Below are 17,350 nucleotides of genomic sequence, written 5' to 3'. Positions count from 1 at the left end.
TGTTGGGTTTTTTTTCCCCCTTCTTCTTCTGTTCTCTTTGTCCTTGTGGTTTATGTCTTTCACTTTTGTTAAGTTTAATGTTACATGTGTTGGTATTCAGAAGGGAGTAGAGGATGATGCATGAGTTAAGCTGCTATTCCTAACCAGAAACTCCCCTGCCATACCGTTACCCCTGCCCTGTTCCCTCCCTGAAGACCGGTCCCTGCAATCCCGGTATTGCCTTCGCCATCCACGTCCATGTGGCTGGGCCTGCTGCATCTGTTCATCTGGGGCCTCCAGGGCTGCATGACTGCTTAAGTCCATGAAATTGATCACCATCTCCCAACATTTGCTGTAAGTACCTTCCCTATGCCAGCCCTGACCAGTGGGTCAGTCTCACACTCTATCAGAGGTAGGCTATCAGAAAGACCAGAATTTCCCCTGCCTCCCCTTCCCTTGCTCTTTATTACTGTGAATAGACCACCCTCCTATGTCTTTAAACTTTGTCTTGTGGAGTAATGTCCAGATGTGTTATCAAGGTGGCCCTGCTTATGGGGCCAAGAAGGTGACCACAAGCTGGTGCTTCATGGGGCGGAGCCACGGGCCTTTTCTTTAGCTTTAATACCCCTGGTGTGGGATTTTACCCATCTGTCCCACATGGCCAGATGTTAGGAAACTAAGCCAGGTGAATCACGCAGCACACTAAGTCACCTCACAGAGTGCTTATTTATTAATTTGTAATAGGCTGTGTCTCTTTCCAATAACTGGGCCATTTACATCTTCTACCCAGGGTACTTCTCAGGTTCAAGCCAGAAAGAAGCTCACAGTTATCAGATGTCTTCTGCACACCAGGACATCCCAGTTAACATTTATATACATTATTTCTAGTTAACCCTGGGAGGCGTTATCCCCATTCTACAGATGAGGAAACCAGTGTTCAAAGAGGCTGAATAAATTACTCAAGCTTGCAAAGTGAGATCAGAACCTTCTGATTCCAGTACTTGTGGGCCTCCTCCTACTTTGAACCAGAGGACCATAGAATGAGACACAGAGATGAGATGGGGTTCATGTCACAGCTGAGTTCAAGGGTCAAGAAAGGCCTCTTTGATGACCCTCAATGTGAGTCCTGAAAGAGGAGTGTGGACAGGTGAAGAGCCAGGTGAAGAATGTGGGCAGTGGGATCAGCACTTAAACCCATGAAACTGATCACCATCTCCCAACATTTGCGTAAGCACCTTCCCTATGGCAGCCCTGACCAGTGGGTCAGATCGTTTAGTCAGCACATTCCCTGTGGTGGGGAACACACGGGTGAGCTTGAGGAACCATGTGGCTACAGCCCAGCCAGCACAGGCGAGCCCTGAGGAGCCCACCCTAGAGATGGCGCAAGTAAGACTGAGATGAAATTACCAGTCCACAGCCAAGGTCCCCTTGGAGCTAGGCTGACCCAGATGCTAGGGTCAGATTGCTTTTAGGGAAGCTGGAAGGATATCAGAAAGACTGGACTTTTCCATCTTCATGTGACACTCTGGGAAGTTCCCGTGCCTCAATTTACCTAAATATATTCTCCAGCCAGGCTGAGTTCCTTGTAGTAGAAATTACCTGCAGAGGACTAGTAAAGTAGATTGTCACTGTTTTTTCTTTTTTTTTTAAATCTATAAAGTCTGCAAATAGGACCAGTCACTGGTGGTTAGTAATTGGAGGACCAGTAGACCTGGGGTTCCCCACTTGAATAAGCATCAAAATTATTATTGTTAAAAATAACAGAGGCCCAGGCCCAACCTAAGCTACTGAATCACCAGCATTTTATTTTTTGCAGCCACTCTGACCGCTTCTCAGAAAGTCCACGCTCTGGGAAAGGCAGAGCGGAAGGTAGAGGTCACACAACCCCAGCAGGGGTGCCTGCAGCACAGAGCTCGCTTTCCGCCTCACAGCGGAGGTTCCAGCAGGCCGGGGAGCGTCACTTACATATGTAGTTGCTTCATATGTTTGCTTCCTTTTCCCTCATCCATCAAGACTGTACTCACCCATTGAATCAATTGGCTTAGTGATATAAATTTTTTTCAATGAAGTGGTATGGGCGATACGGAGAAACGGTCAACGTCTTCATGAAGCTTACTAAGTGTGCATTTCATCAGTTCTAAAATGCACTTTTTCCACACTTCAACACCTCAGAAATGGAATTGGGCATAACATTGAATGTGTCTGAGCATTTGTTATGATGTAACTGAGAATGTTTTTTCTTTCTTATGGTTTAGGAATAATGGTGCCAGTTAAAATCAGTAGTTATCTTCAAATTGATGAAATATGGTAGTGGGAAAAGGAACAACACACTTACATAAACAGGTAGCTGGCAAGAGCTTTGCTCATGCTTCTCCCTCTGCATGAGTAGTTCTGCACTTCTGCTTCATCAGTTCTACTAACCAATTACAACTCAATTCAAATGCCACCTCCTCCAGGAAGCCTTCTGTGTCACCCCAGCCCCACTACCCAATCTGGATTCCAAGTTCTTCCTTTGGGCCCCTGTGCTGGCCTCTAACGTATGCTTATCATGCTGTGTTACATTTATCCTGTTATCAGTCCACCCCTCCCCCAACTAGATGGTGAGCACCTTGAAAGCAAAGATGCAAGGTACACCTCTGTGCTCCTAGTACCTGGCACAGAGCCTGGTTTACAGCAGAAGTTCAATAAATGTTTGTTGAATGAGTAAATTCTAAAGGGTTGGATAGTTACAGGCCATAGATGTTCTGACCCATGTGTGAGACCACAGGATTTCAGAAGAAAGGCAGAGTGCAGGGCTGGAAAGGCTGAGGAGGGCTTCTGGGAGGCAATGGGTTAGGAGCCATTCTGGCGGGATGGCTGGTGGACTCAGGGCTGCAGGGAGAAATGAAGACGTGGGCAGCGCTAAGACCTTCATTTCTCTTACTAGGTGTAGATCTGTGGTGACTGTCACTTGACTGGATTTTGTGTTTAATTTCAGGAAGCTGTGGGCCTCAACAACATTCAACATTATTCTTAATAATTAACTCTAGGTGCTAAAACAATAGATGCTCAGGTTCAGAGAAAAGAGCAGTTCAACCCTCACTGAGTTCTCACAGGAAGTCCTGAATACACATAGATTTTGTGGTTTAGACCTCAGAGCTTCCTGCCAGAGCTTTACAAGCTTTAGCAAGTCTAAGCAGCCAGGAGAAGGCGGGCGGATGGGACCACAAACAACATGGTACCAACATTTCAAAGCAGGTGCCTTCTTACCATCTATTGATTTAGAACCTCAACTGTAAACTGTTTTTTTTTTTTCTCCCCCACTTCCCCCAAAGTACAGCTAGCATGACTGCTTGGTGCTGGTGGGGTCTGACCTTTTAATAATGGTCATTTAAGACTTGGGATTTGATTCAACTGAGTTGTCTCTTAGCTTGCCCTTCTGTACATTGTCTGGGAGGCTCACAGAACCTCCAGTGTTCATGGAGTCCCCTCTTTTGAAGGAGAGGTCTACAGATCACTGTGATCACGTCTGAGCAGTCAAGGAAATGAGACCCAAACAGTTATGGTTTCTGGTGTTTCTCGTTGAAGTTTGCTCATAAAGATTTCAATTCATTATATAAATCTACCAATAGGTTGTGGGTCCAGCTTTGCAGCTGAGACCTGGGGAGTGGAGTCTGGTTGTTCTAGTGGGGATTAAGGTGGCCCAGTTAAATTGGGGTGACCCAATTTGATCCTGCTGTCACACCCCACTAACCAGTCTCTTTTGCATTCAGCAGCTGGATGCTGGGCTCCTTTCTAACAATGAGTAAACACTGGGGTCAAGTCAAGGCTTTTATTTCACTTCTATTCCTGAGACAGTGAGCAGCTGTCCATCAGGCACATAAGAAACCCAATAGTGTCCCAAACAGGCAGGCTGCTCGCAGGGAGACACAGGCACAGCGACCGCTTGACATCTGACACCTGCACGTGGTCTGAGGCGATCTCTAGGATTTTGTACTCAGTCACTGATCATCCTAATATTTGCATTTTTATTTTTCTCTTCCTGGTGTGGTAGAGGTCTGTGTGGAGGCCAGAGATGCCAGACGTCAGATCACGTGGCTGAGTCAGAAGGTGCAGACATGATAGTGGCTCCTGAGCTTGGGAGCTGGCGATCAGGGTCTACTCATAGAACACCCGTGATGGAAGTGCGGGCATGCACATCTGGAGTGGAGAAATTCCACAGTGCCTTCTCCGAGAAAGGACCATTCCTATTGCTTTTCATTAGAAGAAGGTGACAACTGAGTCAGGAGACAGTTACACGTTTTCTTCGGCTTCACGGAGAGGTTTAGATTGAACTCGAGGCTTGGGGAGGGGAGGGCCTTTTTGCTGGTGACCTTGTGTTCCTGGGGTAGGAGGAGGCCTCTTTTTCTGTGCGTGCTGGACACGGGGGCCAGGAGGCCCGGGACGATGAGCAGGTGCCTGGGGGCGATGAGCAGGTGTTTGGGGACGATGGCCAGGTGTTGGAGGAGTTTGGGACATGGCTGGATTTGGAGGAGTTGAACCTGGAATTTGGTAGGACTTCCGTCCCCTTTCCTCGGCGGGGGTCACTCTGTTCACTCCTGTCTCCAGCTCCTCATCTGCAACAATAAAAAAACCTCTGAAGAGTTTTCTTGGAAAGATATGATCAAGATCAATGCAACTATTTACTGAGCATGCCTTCTATGTACAAGGTGTCATGCCAGCTACTCTGGTGCACGCGATGAGGAAGCAGAAGCCACCTCTACCCTCCAGAGATTCCAGGTCTTGCAGGGGAGACAGAAATGCCCACCATCAAGGGAGAGTGAGAGTCCAAGGCTTTAGAGAACTCAGGGAGCCAAAGGCGAGATGTGTGAAAGGCTTTAGGTCTCTCGAGAACAAAGTGGGCACCCAGACCCCAGAGCCCTGACTCCAAGTCACCCCAGGGGCCACACCTTGAGAGCACCTCAGGGTTCTAGCCCTTGTCATGGGACCTAAGTAGTCAGAGAAGACATTGTCAACTACCTGCCTTCAGGTGGGTCTTTCTGTTAGATCTGCCTTTCCCCCAGTTCTCCTGTAATGTGACCCACATTCATTCTGGTGAGGGGTTGGGTTATATGCAAGGAGTTTTTAGTTCTTAGAAACAATAGTTTCCCAGAAATTCATAAGCAAGCGCAGTCCTCTTGGGCTTGGAAAGAAAAGAATTCCTCCTCTGGTCACCCCTCTGGGATTTTCTGCTTTCTGTGATGGCAGTCCATGAAGACAGGCCCACGACTCACAGTAATGCAATTTTTCCTTTGCTGTTTTAAAATGACACAGGAAATCTGTGTAGATTCTCAGATGCTCTAAGCCTGGAGGTTCCCGCTGGCCCGCTGGCCCTCTGGCCTCCGTTGGGCTACAGGTTGGGTAATCTGGTCCCTGTGCCCAAAGCCATCATTGCAGTGCTCCGGAGAAAGCTCGGAAGAGGGGCTCTCCCGGGGTGCATGAACCGCCGCTCACGTTGGTGCAGGGGTGTGAGACTTAGGAAGCACACGCCCGCTCTGAGCATCGTCCTGCAACTTTGGGTGCTAATGCCAGTTCAGACGGCCTCTTTCAACTGCTAGAAATCCAGGCCTGGGGGCTTTAAATCTGAAGACTCAAAGTCAAACGTTGTGGTTTTGATGTGGAGAGGCTGGTGTGCTCGAAGCACAAAAGTAAAATGCACAGAAAGGGAGAAACAGTTTCTGTGCCACCTTTGGTGCCTCCAGGTAGCAGAGGTCAGGCCAGGAGGCCCCGGAGAGGGCTCTGGCAATCCCAGTTCCCAGCTGCAGGGCAGCGGGCGGTCCTTTTGCATCTCCATACGGCAAGCTTGGGCTGGCCGTTTGCTTACTCTTCTGTTCACCCACTGTTTTGTTCATTTGGTTTTTGAACATTTTCCCCCCATCTTCTAGGTGTTAGGTGCCGTTGCTAAGTGGCAGTGATGGCTCAGACACAAGCATTGTCCTTAGGAAGCCAAGCAAGTGGCTGCAATGACCCGAGACTGCGAATCACAATGTCAGTCTCTGGTGAGGACCCAGGGCCACCAGAGAGGTGCAGACAAAGAGCCCCATGAGTTCTTGGAGGAGCGGGGTGTGGCCAACTGGCTGAGGCCTCAGGCTGGCTTGGCTCTGTGCAGCCTGCCGGGTCAGAGCAGGACGGGGGACTTGGAAGCCCATGCCTGCAACTTCAGCCCCTGCCCACATGGCTGCTTCGTGGAATTGCTCCAACCTCAGTGCTCTCCTCCCTCCCCATATCTCCTGGTTACTCAGCCCTGGGCCAGGACTAGATTGAAGCAAGCAGGCGCCCAGGGCACAAAACCAAAGAAGGCCTAACTCCTGGGGTTGTGCAAGGGCAGGGTCAACTCTGAGGGGGAAGATATCCTCAAGTTTTGCACCCTGAGCTCCAGGTTCACCTTACCCTCATCCTAACTCAGCCTCCTGGCCGTAGAATTTGGGGCACATCGTTTGACCTCATTGAATTAAACTTCTGTGTCTGAATGAATATTATCTATCTCATAAGGTCACTCAGAAAGTTGAGTGAGATAATGAATATAAAGAAATATATATATAATATAAATATATTACAGAGATCAGTGCCTGGTACAGCCAACTGCTTTGTCAACTTGAGCCAATCATCACGCTGGCCAGTCAGCCTGGTGAAAGTAGAGATTGCCTTGTCTTAGGTGACATGCAAGGTCCACCTTGGAAGGATGCGTGATCTTTGACCATTAGGCAGAGAAGGAAAGAGCCTCTGCAGGGGGATGGGGGGCCGCGAACTGCCAGAGCAGGGCCCAGAAGTGAGGAGGCTGTGGGTGCCGATGGGTCTCCACCAACAATTCTGTTCCCCTGGAGCGGAGAGTGTGTGTGAGACGGTGGTGGAAGCGTGGGGCCATGCTGGGGGCAGGGGTGTAGCGGGACATGAGGCGGAGGGGCAGTGGCCTGAAAGAGACCTGGGGAAAGATGTCTAATTTGAGGAAGCCAGAGCCAAAGGTGGTTCAAGGCCACCACTGCCTGGGGAGGTTCAGACCAGGTCATTCTTTGGGTGGTCCCGGAGGCAGCTGGCAGGGACACACTGGGCCTGCTCCTGGGAGAGACCCCGTGTAGGGGACCCAGTCCTGCTGTGAATGGGAACTTGCACAGAACCTGAGGGACCTGCCCACCTGGCCGCATGTCCTGATGATGGCTGGGCAACACTTGAAGGACCCAGCTGCAACATGGGGTCCCAGCACCCCCGCCATTGTCCCAGCACAAGAACACCATTATCCAAACATGCTGCCTTGGTTGGCCTGGATACCCCTTGAGCCAGCTCCCCACTTATGAACATAACATTTTCATTCTTGGTGGGTTGTCAGGCCTGATTCAAGGAAGAAACACTTGCAGCCCTAACATACCCCCTCGGAACCAATTGGAAAGGGGTATTAACATCCAGTTTGGGAACAAATGTATTCCTGTGAGTCCCCGGTGCCCTGAAATTTTACCTGTATTCCCAGGAGCTTGGTCCTCAACACATCTCGGCCACCCCCTCAGGAGAGGACGAGATGTTTGTTCATGGAAATGGAGTTTTGAAGCTAATCTTTTTGCCCACGTAGATATACGTGGTTCACTGGAAATCTGTCCACAGAGCCTCACACTGAGTCAGCCTCAGGTGGTGGATTCCAGTGAGGCCGCCTGGATTCAGCTTCTCAAAGCTCCCACATTGTCACCACCGAGAATTTGTTTTTCAAAAATCAAGCTAACCACAAAATGGAACAAATTGTAACCGCCAGTTACAGCCCTGACATTCTGAAACTACCCGTCTCCATTATTTTCTTTCCAGACTCTGAGCGCCAGCCCCATGAGTTGTTTCCACGGGGATTTCACGCGGGCCTGCAGGGGGACGGCAGGGGGGAGCTTACCGTTTCTCCTACGGCTCTGTTTTTTCCTCTTGCTGATGTAGAAAATGAGTAGTGCCACAAAGACAAGGAAGACGGTGCCTCCTCCGCAAATGCCAATGATGAGATAGATATCCAGACCTTTCTCTGCAAGAGGAATGGACGTGGGATGGAAGGGGTGGTCCTGGGCAGAGGGCCATTTCTCTGCTCTGGCCAAGGACTCTTTCCTCCTGCCGTTCAGATAAAAGAGCTCAATGTGACTTCTACTCTCACAGAGGCCAAGCTCACGGAGGCTGGTGGATTCTGTCACTGCCTGAAGGGGCACCGGGTCCAGGCTAAGCCCCTCCAAAGGCTCCTTGGAGGACTGCTCTCCTGGACCAGAGATGCCTGATTCTTCATGTGCCAAGGCGCTGTCCCCTGCCCCCTATCAGGGAGAACGTCACAGAAGTTTAGATCTGAGAAAGAGTTTAGAGACTAGTGTCACCTCTAGCTTTGCAGACAAGGCCCAGAGAGGGAGGATGAGTTGCCTGAGGCCACACTGTGTCCTTTCCTGTGTGATTCCTTTAAGCAGCCCCTCATCTCCATGTTCCTGAACTATTTATCCAGCTTCATTTCTGGCTGCCCTCCTACAGCATGATTTTTTTCCTCACCCTCTTGACCAGACAGTTTCCAAAGACTTGGGGGACATGTTTCATGTGTCCAGCCCAGCTCTCTGACCACAGATTTTCCCCAAACTGTGAGAGAAACTCAGACACACAGTGAGTTAGCAGCAGGTGTTGACTAGACCGTCAGCCCACAGACCTTCAGTTGCCCTAATGCAATGAGGATAACAATGACTTTGTGTTAAGAGAAATGGCTCTGAGTGCAGGCTCTACTAGACAAGAGCTGTGTGACTTTTGGCAAGTTATTCTACCTCTCTGAGCCTGTTCCTTTCTTTGAAAAACGGAGATCATGCTCTTAGATCACAGGTGACTGTTGGAAGTCAATCAGATAATGAATGTGAAAGTGCTTTGTAAACTGTAAAACTACACGCGAAGACAAGGGCCTGCTCTGACTACAGCTCTGTGCACCGGCGTTTCTGGGAGCTGCTTCCCGGGAGGGGTGCTGGGCCGCCTGCCCCTTTGTGAGTCAACAGCAATCAGAGAGGCATCAGCTGGGGGCATGGGTCAGGGTGCTCGTACATCTGGAGAACAAATGGAGCTCAGCTCGGAGTCACAGGGAAACCCTTCTCTGGCCAAACGTTCCTAGGAAGATGCTGTTGCACGTGAAGCCAGGCCGGCCCAGGAGCAAGCCAGAGGCTCAGAAACCCAGCTACACAGATGTTCCGACGGCAGTGGTTTGTCGATCCTTGCTTTCTTTCCCAGGTCTCTCTCTGACCCAGAGACACAGCCTCTCTATGCGCTGTGGATGAAGGGGCTTCCCCTAGAGAAACAGGCATAATCCTAACCTTCTGTGAAGCTAGGCAGGGAACGGAAGGGGGGTCCCTTAGGCTCTGCCTGCTCGCAGGAAGGGCCAGGGCCGATGGCGGCCGCCTCGGGCTGAGCCGAGGACTTCCCGGGGTCTGGCCCAGAGGGCTGGGGGGCCCAGGGCCGGCCTCGGACAAGTTGGGAGCATCGGGCTAAGCCATGCAGCCACTTGCTCGTCTTCTCTGAGTCCACAGACAGGGTGACCAAACCCTTATCTGGGCACCCTGGGGAATGTAGGACACAGTCTGGTCACAGGTGTGTCCAGCCAGGCCCTCCGGGTGCTTTCTGTGGGGGACGATCCAGTGTGTCTTGGACGGAGGCAGCTGTGGCTCTGTCATTCAAAACTGTGTTCTCACAGTCGCTAAATCCAGCCACACTCCTTCCTGGACTCCTCCTTGGAGATAACGTGCCCGTGAATTTACATGGGGGAGTCCTTCCTGGGTGTCCAGACCTGTGCCTTCACCCTGGTATTTTGCTTCTAAGTTCATACTCGTCTCTTCTGAGCCAAGTGGTTAAGTCTTGTCATCGTCCTCTCTGCCTTGACCTCGGCCTTTTATTTTTACTTTTAAAAATATTTTATTTATTCACTTTTTGTTTTGGTTTGTTGGGGGGGTAATTAGATTTGTTTGTTTGTTTGTTTGTTTGTTTGTTTGTTTATTGTAATGGAAGTGCTGGGGATTGAACCCAGGACCTCGTGCATGTAAGCACACACTCTACCACTGAGCTGTACCCTCTCCCTGGCCTTGGCCTTTTAGGATGAAAACCTTTAAGGGTCCTCAGGAGCAGCCTCGTCCTCCCCAGCCTCCCCCTAAGTATTCCTCCCATCTGTCTAGTGGCTGTTTCTCAGGCTAGCTCCACTCTGCCCCACAGAATAAGGGACTTGAAGGTTCTAGGCGTCAAACCTCGGCTTCCTTCAAAGCCCTTCCTCCCTCCGTCCAGCCCTACTGTGTGCGCATTCTTTTTTTTTTTTTTCCAACTGTTGGGATCTAATTAAAGTAAACATGGAGTAGGGTTGGCAGCTAAAATACACAGGATGCCCAGCTAAGTCTGAATTAAACAATGAATAATTTTAAGTATAAGTATGTCCCACGCAACATTTGGAACATTTACACTGCCTTTTTATTTGCTAAATCTGGCAACTCTAATCAAGGGCATCCTGAAAGGGGACAAGAGCTTGAGTAGTCGAGAAGGGGCCGTTCATTCACTGTGTCGTAGTGACGCGGTGTGGGGGGGACACAGGGATGACAGGTGGACGAACAGGAGGTGAGGGCATGCTGCTCTAAGTGTGTGACGGGCAGACCCTAGGAGGGTCCCCATTGATCCCAGCCTCCTGGTCCTTCCCGCTGGGTGCAATCCCCCCCCCCCCCCGACTGAACATGGGCTGGCCTTCCTGAGTGACTGCTCGTGGACAGAACACAGCAGAAGTGACAGGATCTCTTCCGCTCCTGAGATTAAGCTGTAAAAGACCATGGCTTTTGTCTCGAGCACTTGCTGTCACTCTCGCTCTGGCTGCTCTGAGGGGAGCTGCTACCACACTGGGAGGCGGCCTAGTGCCCCCCCCCCCCAGTAGTGCCTGCACCTGACGGATGTGGCTGCAGCCCCTGCCAGTATCTTGACTGCAGCTTCGGGGAAGACTGAGCCAGAACCATCCCACTAAATCACTCCCAGATTCAGGTCTCACCAAACCTGCGAGACAATAACTGCTGGATGTTTTAAGCCGCTAAATATGGGGTCATTTGTTATGCAGCAGCTGGTAACTTACTCAGAATGTGCATAAAAAAGCCTTAATTCTGACTTCACACTAGCTCGGGCTGCTCCCTAGGGTCACTGACCAGACATAGTCGCTGTAGAAACTCAGGGCCTCTGGCCAAATAACTATTTTTTGTTCAGTTTTGCTTCAAGGGGACTGACAAGACAGCATTGGAAAAATAATCGCAGCGTATCAGATGAGTGACCTCTTGGGGTTCATAGGGCTTGTCTTCTGTGTGGACCAGAAGGCTGAAGCCTAGAGACGGGCAGAAACTCTGTCCAGGTCATCTGTTCCATTTGGACAGACCAGGATAGAAGTCTAGGCTTCTGGCTCCCAACCCAGAGCTGAGTTCTACATCAGGCTGCCTCCCAAAAATTATTTCTGGGGGTCGTGCCAAGCTGGGGGTCCAGGGAAGAAGAACTGGTCCTGGAGTCAGGATTTCCTGGTGCTGGCACCAACGCCAGGCTGTCTGCTCTGAGGCAGGGAGAGCATTCCTACACTGGTTCACTGTCCTCCCTGCCCTCAAGCTCTTCCTCTCCCCAAGCCCCTAACTCCCAGGGTTTCCACAACCTTTCTGCCCCCCGTCTCTGATAGGAGGTGCTGGCCATCTCCCATCCAGAAAGCAGTCTTTTTTGCTCCCTTCTCCATCGTTGCCCTAGGAGTCACAGTCATAGTCACTGACTAGCCGAGGGATCATGGGCAAGTCAGTTTGCCTCTCTGGGAAGTTTATCTCTGTAGGAGATAAACTTTTCAGCTCGTTTATCTCTCCCATTTGACAATTCTTTCTTCTAGAAGAGAATCTTCTGAGTTGCCTGAGTTTAAATTGCGCTCGGTGGGAGGACTCCCAAGATGGGTAACCCCAGAACACTAACTCCTCTCTCCTCTAAGGCGTCCCTTGAAGGGTTCCAGGGGAAAGAGGTATACTTTCAGGTCTCATCCTGAGCCAAGGCTGCCTCCCAGCTCAAGCACCCGTGCCCTGGAGCAGTCCGCTGCTGTGGGCCTGGAAGGCTGTGTTTGTGAAGTGAACTTAAGGTGTCTGCCCAGTGCCCACTACACACCTGAACACCTGATGGGCATCGCGTTCGTTTCCTTGCTGACTTCGTTACTTGACACGCACTTGACGGATGCTTTCCATTTGGTGTTCCACTTGTATTTGATGATCTGCTGATCTTCCCTGACCTTGGACTCATTTATGTACAGTTCTAATTTAGAGCCATTTACTCTTGCTGCCTCACAGATCAGGGTTCTGTTGGTACAACTCCAGGAGATCACTGGTTTTGAGACCATCTCTGAAACAAAAATAAAGATCCAACTCATACTAGGCAATTTATAGATTGTAAAAGATGTACCTGTTTATACAGGGGAAAGTGAGTGAGTTTGGGGCCAGGAAACAATTTCAAAGACCCCTAGCTATTGTCAACAGTCATTTCTATTCTATTTTATTTATACGGCACATTCAGAACACGTTTATTTCCGATAGTTTATAGATATATTAGTAAAAAAAAAGTCATTTCAAATATTTATGTGGTATTTTATATCTTAAAATGTGTCCACACGTATGATCACATTATTCTAAGGAACAGAGAGGCCAATGTTTTCCTTCCTGTTTACAGATGAAGTGCCCAAGGCTCTGAGGTTAAATGGATGGTCCAAGTGTACACACTGATAAATGGGAAGTCAGGAGAGGAGCCCACTTTTCCAAGTCCGTGGTCAGTACTATGGGTAAAGGGTTTACCACACCCGATCCCCTTATTCTCAGGTCCTAGGATGCGGGACTGGCGGCTGGGTGGGCAGTGCATCTAGTGCAGCTGGGAGCTTGACCTTGAGGAATTGGTACGCGTGTGGCCTGAGGCCTTGGTCACAAATGAAAACCCCCTCCCCCAGCAGGGTCCTGGGAGCAGGGGCCAGGTGTGCAGTTCAAGCTCTGAGGCCGAGGGGAGAGAGCCCCTCCAGCCTCCCAAAGCTGCTCGGCCACACCCTGCACCCCACCGAGCTCATTCATAGGAGAAGGATGAGAAGGACATCCCCCACCTGTCACAACAGGGACGACATGTGACACAGCCCTGGCACGTTGATCATACCGACGATACTGGTGGTAGTTGTTACAGCCACAATCGTGCACTCCTTGCCTCTCCTGACACAATACTGTTAGAAGGCTGCATCACAAAAGACAAGGCCGTGGCCTTGGCATCAGTTGGGGAGGGTCCAGATCCTTCTTTACCACCTCCGAGCTGTCCAGTCAGCTCATTCTTTTCTCATCCTTTCCTCTCTGTCCCCAGACTTGCCACCTTTCTCATTCAGTGTCTTTCCATTCATTATGCAAATACATAAGTTTTTTTCTTTTTTTTGGTGATTCCCTCCCTCCATGACTCCCAGACAACAATGTCTTCCCCATGAACTTTCCCACCAAATTCCATCTCTTTCCCAATATACAGGCATGCAGAAATTAAGTTTTCTTCCTATCCCAGAACTCAGAGTGACCCAGAATGAAGAGGGTGGAAAAACATCATCCTACAACAAGACAGGGTCAGTGGAGAGTCTAGGAGTTGAGCCAAGGCATTTACTTGTCTCTTCAAAATGGAAATACTACTTATAAGAGTGACATCACTGTACAAATTGATAAAAATACCCCCAAAATTTCAAGAAGACTTAAAATCATTTGCTATTCTACTACCCAGAGTCAACAATTCTTAAAGTTCTGATGTATCTCTTTAGCAAATGTTTTCTATGCACACATGCACATAAATGTCTTAAAAACTAAAACTGGATCATATTGTTTGTCTGCCTTTTTTTCCCTTTACTGATCTATTTTGAAATTCTTTCCATTATAAACACCAAGAAATACACATCGCCACCATCTTCTTAAATAATATATTCTTCATTTAGTTAATAAGTTTCTAACTGCTGGGGACTTTAAAATCCCTTCCAGCATTTCACTGATATAAACCACCCAGGGATGAGCAGCCTGTCAAAGTCATACATTTGTATACACCCTTTCTGTGAGATAGCTTCCTACAAGAGGCGTGCTTCAATCAAGCGAGCACATCTCATAGGTGAGAATCCTTAACTCCAGGTTGCCAGGACCAACGCCTTCTCTACTAACATCTGCTTTTAAGGAGCCTTCCACTGCCTCTTCAGTTGGCGGCAGTGTTCCCTTGTTAAGGGGTTGTGGGTGCCCAGATTGGAGTCTGAGCAGCATGCAGGAACAAAGAGATGGCAGACAGCATTACACTGAGGAAGCACGATTGCATCCCAGGTGCCCGAGGCACCTATGCTAAGTGTTTCCCTGAAGTCCTGTCCCCCTGAACATCCCATAGACTTATTTTTATGAAAGTTAGACTCAGAGCACACAGGGAATTTATCCAAGACCATGCGGCAAGTAACAGTGATCGGACTGCATATTGAATGCTGGACACACACACACACAGCAAGGTGGCTATCCTGTCATGGAATGATCTCCATCTTTTGGCCAAGGAGTGAGGGTTTATTTTTGAGGTCATGAAAACATTCTAAAATTGACTGTGGTAATGGTTGCACAACCCTGTGAATATGCTAAAAGCCATGGACTCACACACTTTAAAGGGGTGAATTTTATGGTACGTGAATTACATCTCAGTGAAGCTGTTTGGGGTGGGGAGGGGTGTCACTATCCTTGCTGAACACAACTTTGGGTTTGGGCCCCGACTTTGCTCCTGTCAGGCCACTTCCGTTCCCTTATAGATAATAAGGGGGTAATAACAGCGACCTCTCAGAATTGTTGGGAACCTCAAATAAGATCACGTAGCAAAGCACCTGACACCTCGCCAGTAGCCGTTATTCTCACAGCACTGCCGAACGAAGCACGGGTGTGAGGCTCAAGCTCAAAACCAGACCCTCGAGTCCGTGCTGGCAGAAGTCATGCCAGCCGCGGTTCCCAGAGCCCACACGCAGAGGCCCCTCTGGCTCCATTCTGTCTCGCCCGCCCCATTTCTGGAACGCGCGCTCCCTTCTGCCGCGGGACTAGGGTGTGGAAAGCTATTGCTTGCAGGGGAGCTGACAGTGTCTGTGATCGTTGCAGTGGGCCTGCTGTCAGGTCCAAGTGCTGAGAGCAGGGCCGGAGGTGACCCTAGGTAGGAGGCGGGGCCCCCTCTTTGGCAGCATTTTCTGTGTGAAGCACAGAAGTGTTTATTTGCTCGCTGAATCCCTGGCTCGTGCCTATGCTGGGGTTCCTGCTTTCTTCTCCAAGTGAAGCACAGCTTCCTCTTCTCACTTCCGATCCAAGCCTTGCCTAGTGTCCCCTGAATTTGTGGCTTCCAAGTCACTCCACTCCCACTTCCCTTCCCTCTCTCCCAAGCTCAAGACGCTTTGTTCATCCTTTCTCAGTGTAATCATTCTTCAGGCGTTTTACTGGCACCCTTTAGTCTAGGCCAGTGGCTGTCAGCTCTGGCTGCGCATTAAAATTACCTGGGGAGTTTAGCGCCTGCGATGCCCCGGGCCCCATACCAAGGAACCCTAATTTAATTGGTCTGGGTTAGGACCTAGCACTGGTAACGTGAATAGCACCTCAGTTGATTCTAACGTGAAGCCTGAATTAAGAATCACCCAGCAGGTCCTCCCTACTTCACTTGGATGAGAACAGCAGCGCCCTGGCTAGTCTTCAAACATCCATTGGCACTATCCATTCCTGCCCTCCCGGGACGTGCACAGACACACAAAGCCACACCTTGTGTATTTTCTATAGATATCAGCAAATACCATCTTCCACCTTTGATCATGCTGTTGTTGAGCAGATTAGTAACAAGGGCTATTCATCCTTAAATTCATTATTTCCAGCCCTTTTCTGCCTTACAACAAACTACTCCTTCAGGACATCCTGGCTGGACATTGTCTTTCAGGATGGAAGACCCTCTAGTCATCAGCCAGCCTCCCCTCCCCAGCCCCACATCGAGCTTGCTCCTTCATTGTCCACTTGGAATGGTCACGTTTTTCTTCTGCCCATCTATCTCCCTCCCCTTAATTAATACCATCATCATCCAGATTCTTCACTCAGCTGCACATCCCACAACCACGGAAGAGAGAGTTTGCGATGTGCAGACTTGAGGGTCTATGAGCTGTGGATTTCCACATGTGGAACCCGTCTCTCCCACAGGACTGGAGCCTGCACTGAGGCAGGAGGAGAGCATTCAGTTCCTTAAAGGCTCCCTCAAGGCCAAAGTCAGGGCTAGGGACATTTCTTAAATGCTATTCCCCAACCTGCTAAACAGTGCCCATACTGAGGTGGAGGAATTTAGAGACCAAACACTTACCTAGAATCTTCAAATCGAATAGTTTGTCCAGCACGTGTTTTCCTTGTGTGTCGTATACAGCTACCTTGTAGGTGTCTCTATCAGTGCTCTTCAGATCTTTAATTTTCAGAGTCCCATTTGTTAATATCATGTATCTGTCCATTATCTGCTGAGGTGTCTTGTTTCTTTTGAATTGTGCGACCTTGGTTCCGCTTCTGGACCACTGTATGTCATCTATAGAATCACTCATTTGAAAATCAGGAATGTCCAGGCTGATGTCATGGTTCAGGACACCAGAGATGACCTGCTTATTTTCAGAGACTGCACCTATTAAAAAAAAAAAAAAAAAAAAGACAGTTACTGAAGTCGTGCGAGCCACTGCCAGGGAAAGCTGGGCTGTGACCTCTTTGCCTCTTCCACTCACTTCATGGTCTCCAAAAAAGTTTCTAATGGTGACAATGGAGACCCACACATCAACTTACCTTTAGTGGAAACAGTGAAAAGCAGAAGGCAGCTGGCTAAGATGTTACATGCGAGGCTCATCTTTGGTGTCAGTTTCCTTCTTGTGATTCTGAGCTCCCTTTACAAAAGGAACTGAAGTGAGACCAGTGGAATCCACCCCCGAGAGCTTAACCACGTGCCTCTCTTCTTTGCTTCTTTACAGTAATCGTAGAAGATGCACGCTCACACACACGCCAGCACACAGGAAAGCAAGCCCGCTCAAGTGTTCCTTTGCCAAAGCAGCTGTGTTTATGAGTGTGTGTTTCCTTATCATATTTCACTCCTCATGATGACCTTAGATGGGGTTCATTTCCTCCATCGAAGAGAAGAGGAACTGAGAGTCTAAGTAAACCATGCAGGATCGCCCTTTAGTTAACAAGGAGACAAATTCAGCCACACGGCCCGTCTTCTAACCATTCTGTGGCAGTGCCCCTCACAAGACCACATAGAAATGTGGGTGAATGTCCATAAGTGAACAGCCAGCAGACCACGATTATCTATTGCATGGTTACAACTACTGGAAAATGTG

The 17,350-nt window shown here is 49.3% G+C and overlaps 1 protein-coding gene across 1 annotated transcript; it reads right to left on the bottom strand.

Moving 5' to 3' along the window:
* Nucleotides 1–3,776: 3,776 nt before the first annotated feature.
* CD2 (CD2 molecule) lies at nt 3,777–17,060 on the bottom strand. The gene is made up of 5 exons (XM_010980696.3): nt 16,803–17,060; nt 16,342–16,647; nt 12,115–12,345; nt 7,865–7,987; nt 3,777–4,574 (listed from the first exon to the last, which is right to left on the bottom strand). The coding sequence occupies exons 1-5, from the start codon at nt 16,861–16,863 to the stop codon at nt 4,252–4,254; spliced, it is 1,044 nt and encodes a 347-aa protein (XP_010978998.1). The 5' UTR covers nt 16,864–17,060; the 3' UTR covers nt 3,777–4,251.
* Nucleotides 17,061–17,350: the final 290 nt, after the last annotated feature.

The sequence above is a fragment of the Camelus dromedarius genome, chromosome 9, assembly GCF_036321535.1.
Source record: "Camelus dromedarius isolate mCamDro1 chromosome 9, mCamDro1.pat, whole genome shotgun sequence".
Classification (NCBI taxonomy): Eukaryota; Metazoa; Chordata; class Mammalia; order Artiodactyla; family Camelidae; genus Camelus; species Camelus dromedarius.
This window is presented reverse-complemented; position numbering and strand designations above follow the sequence as displayed.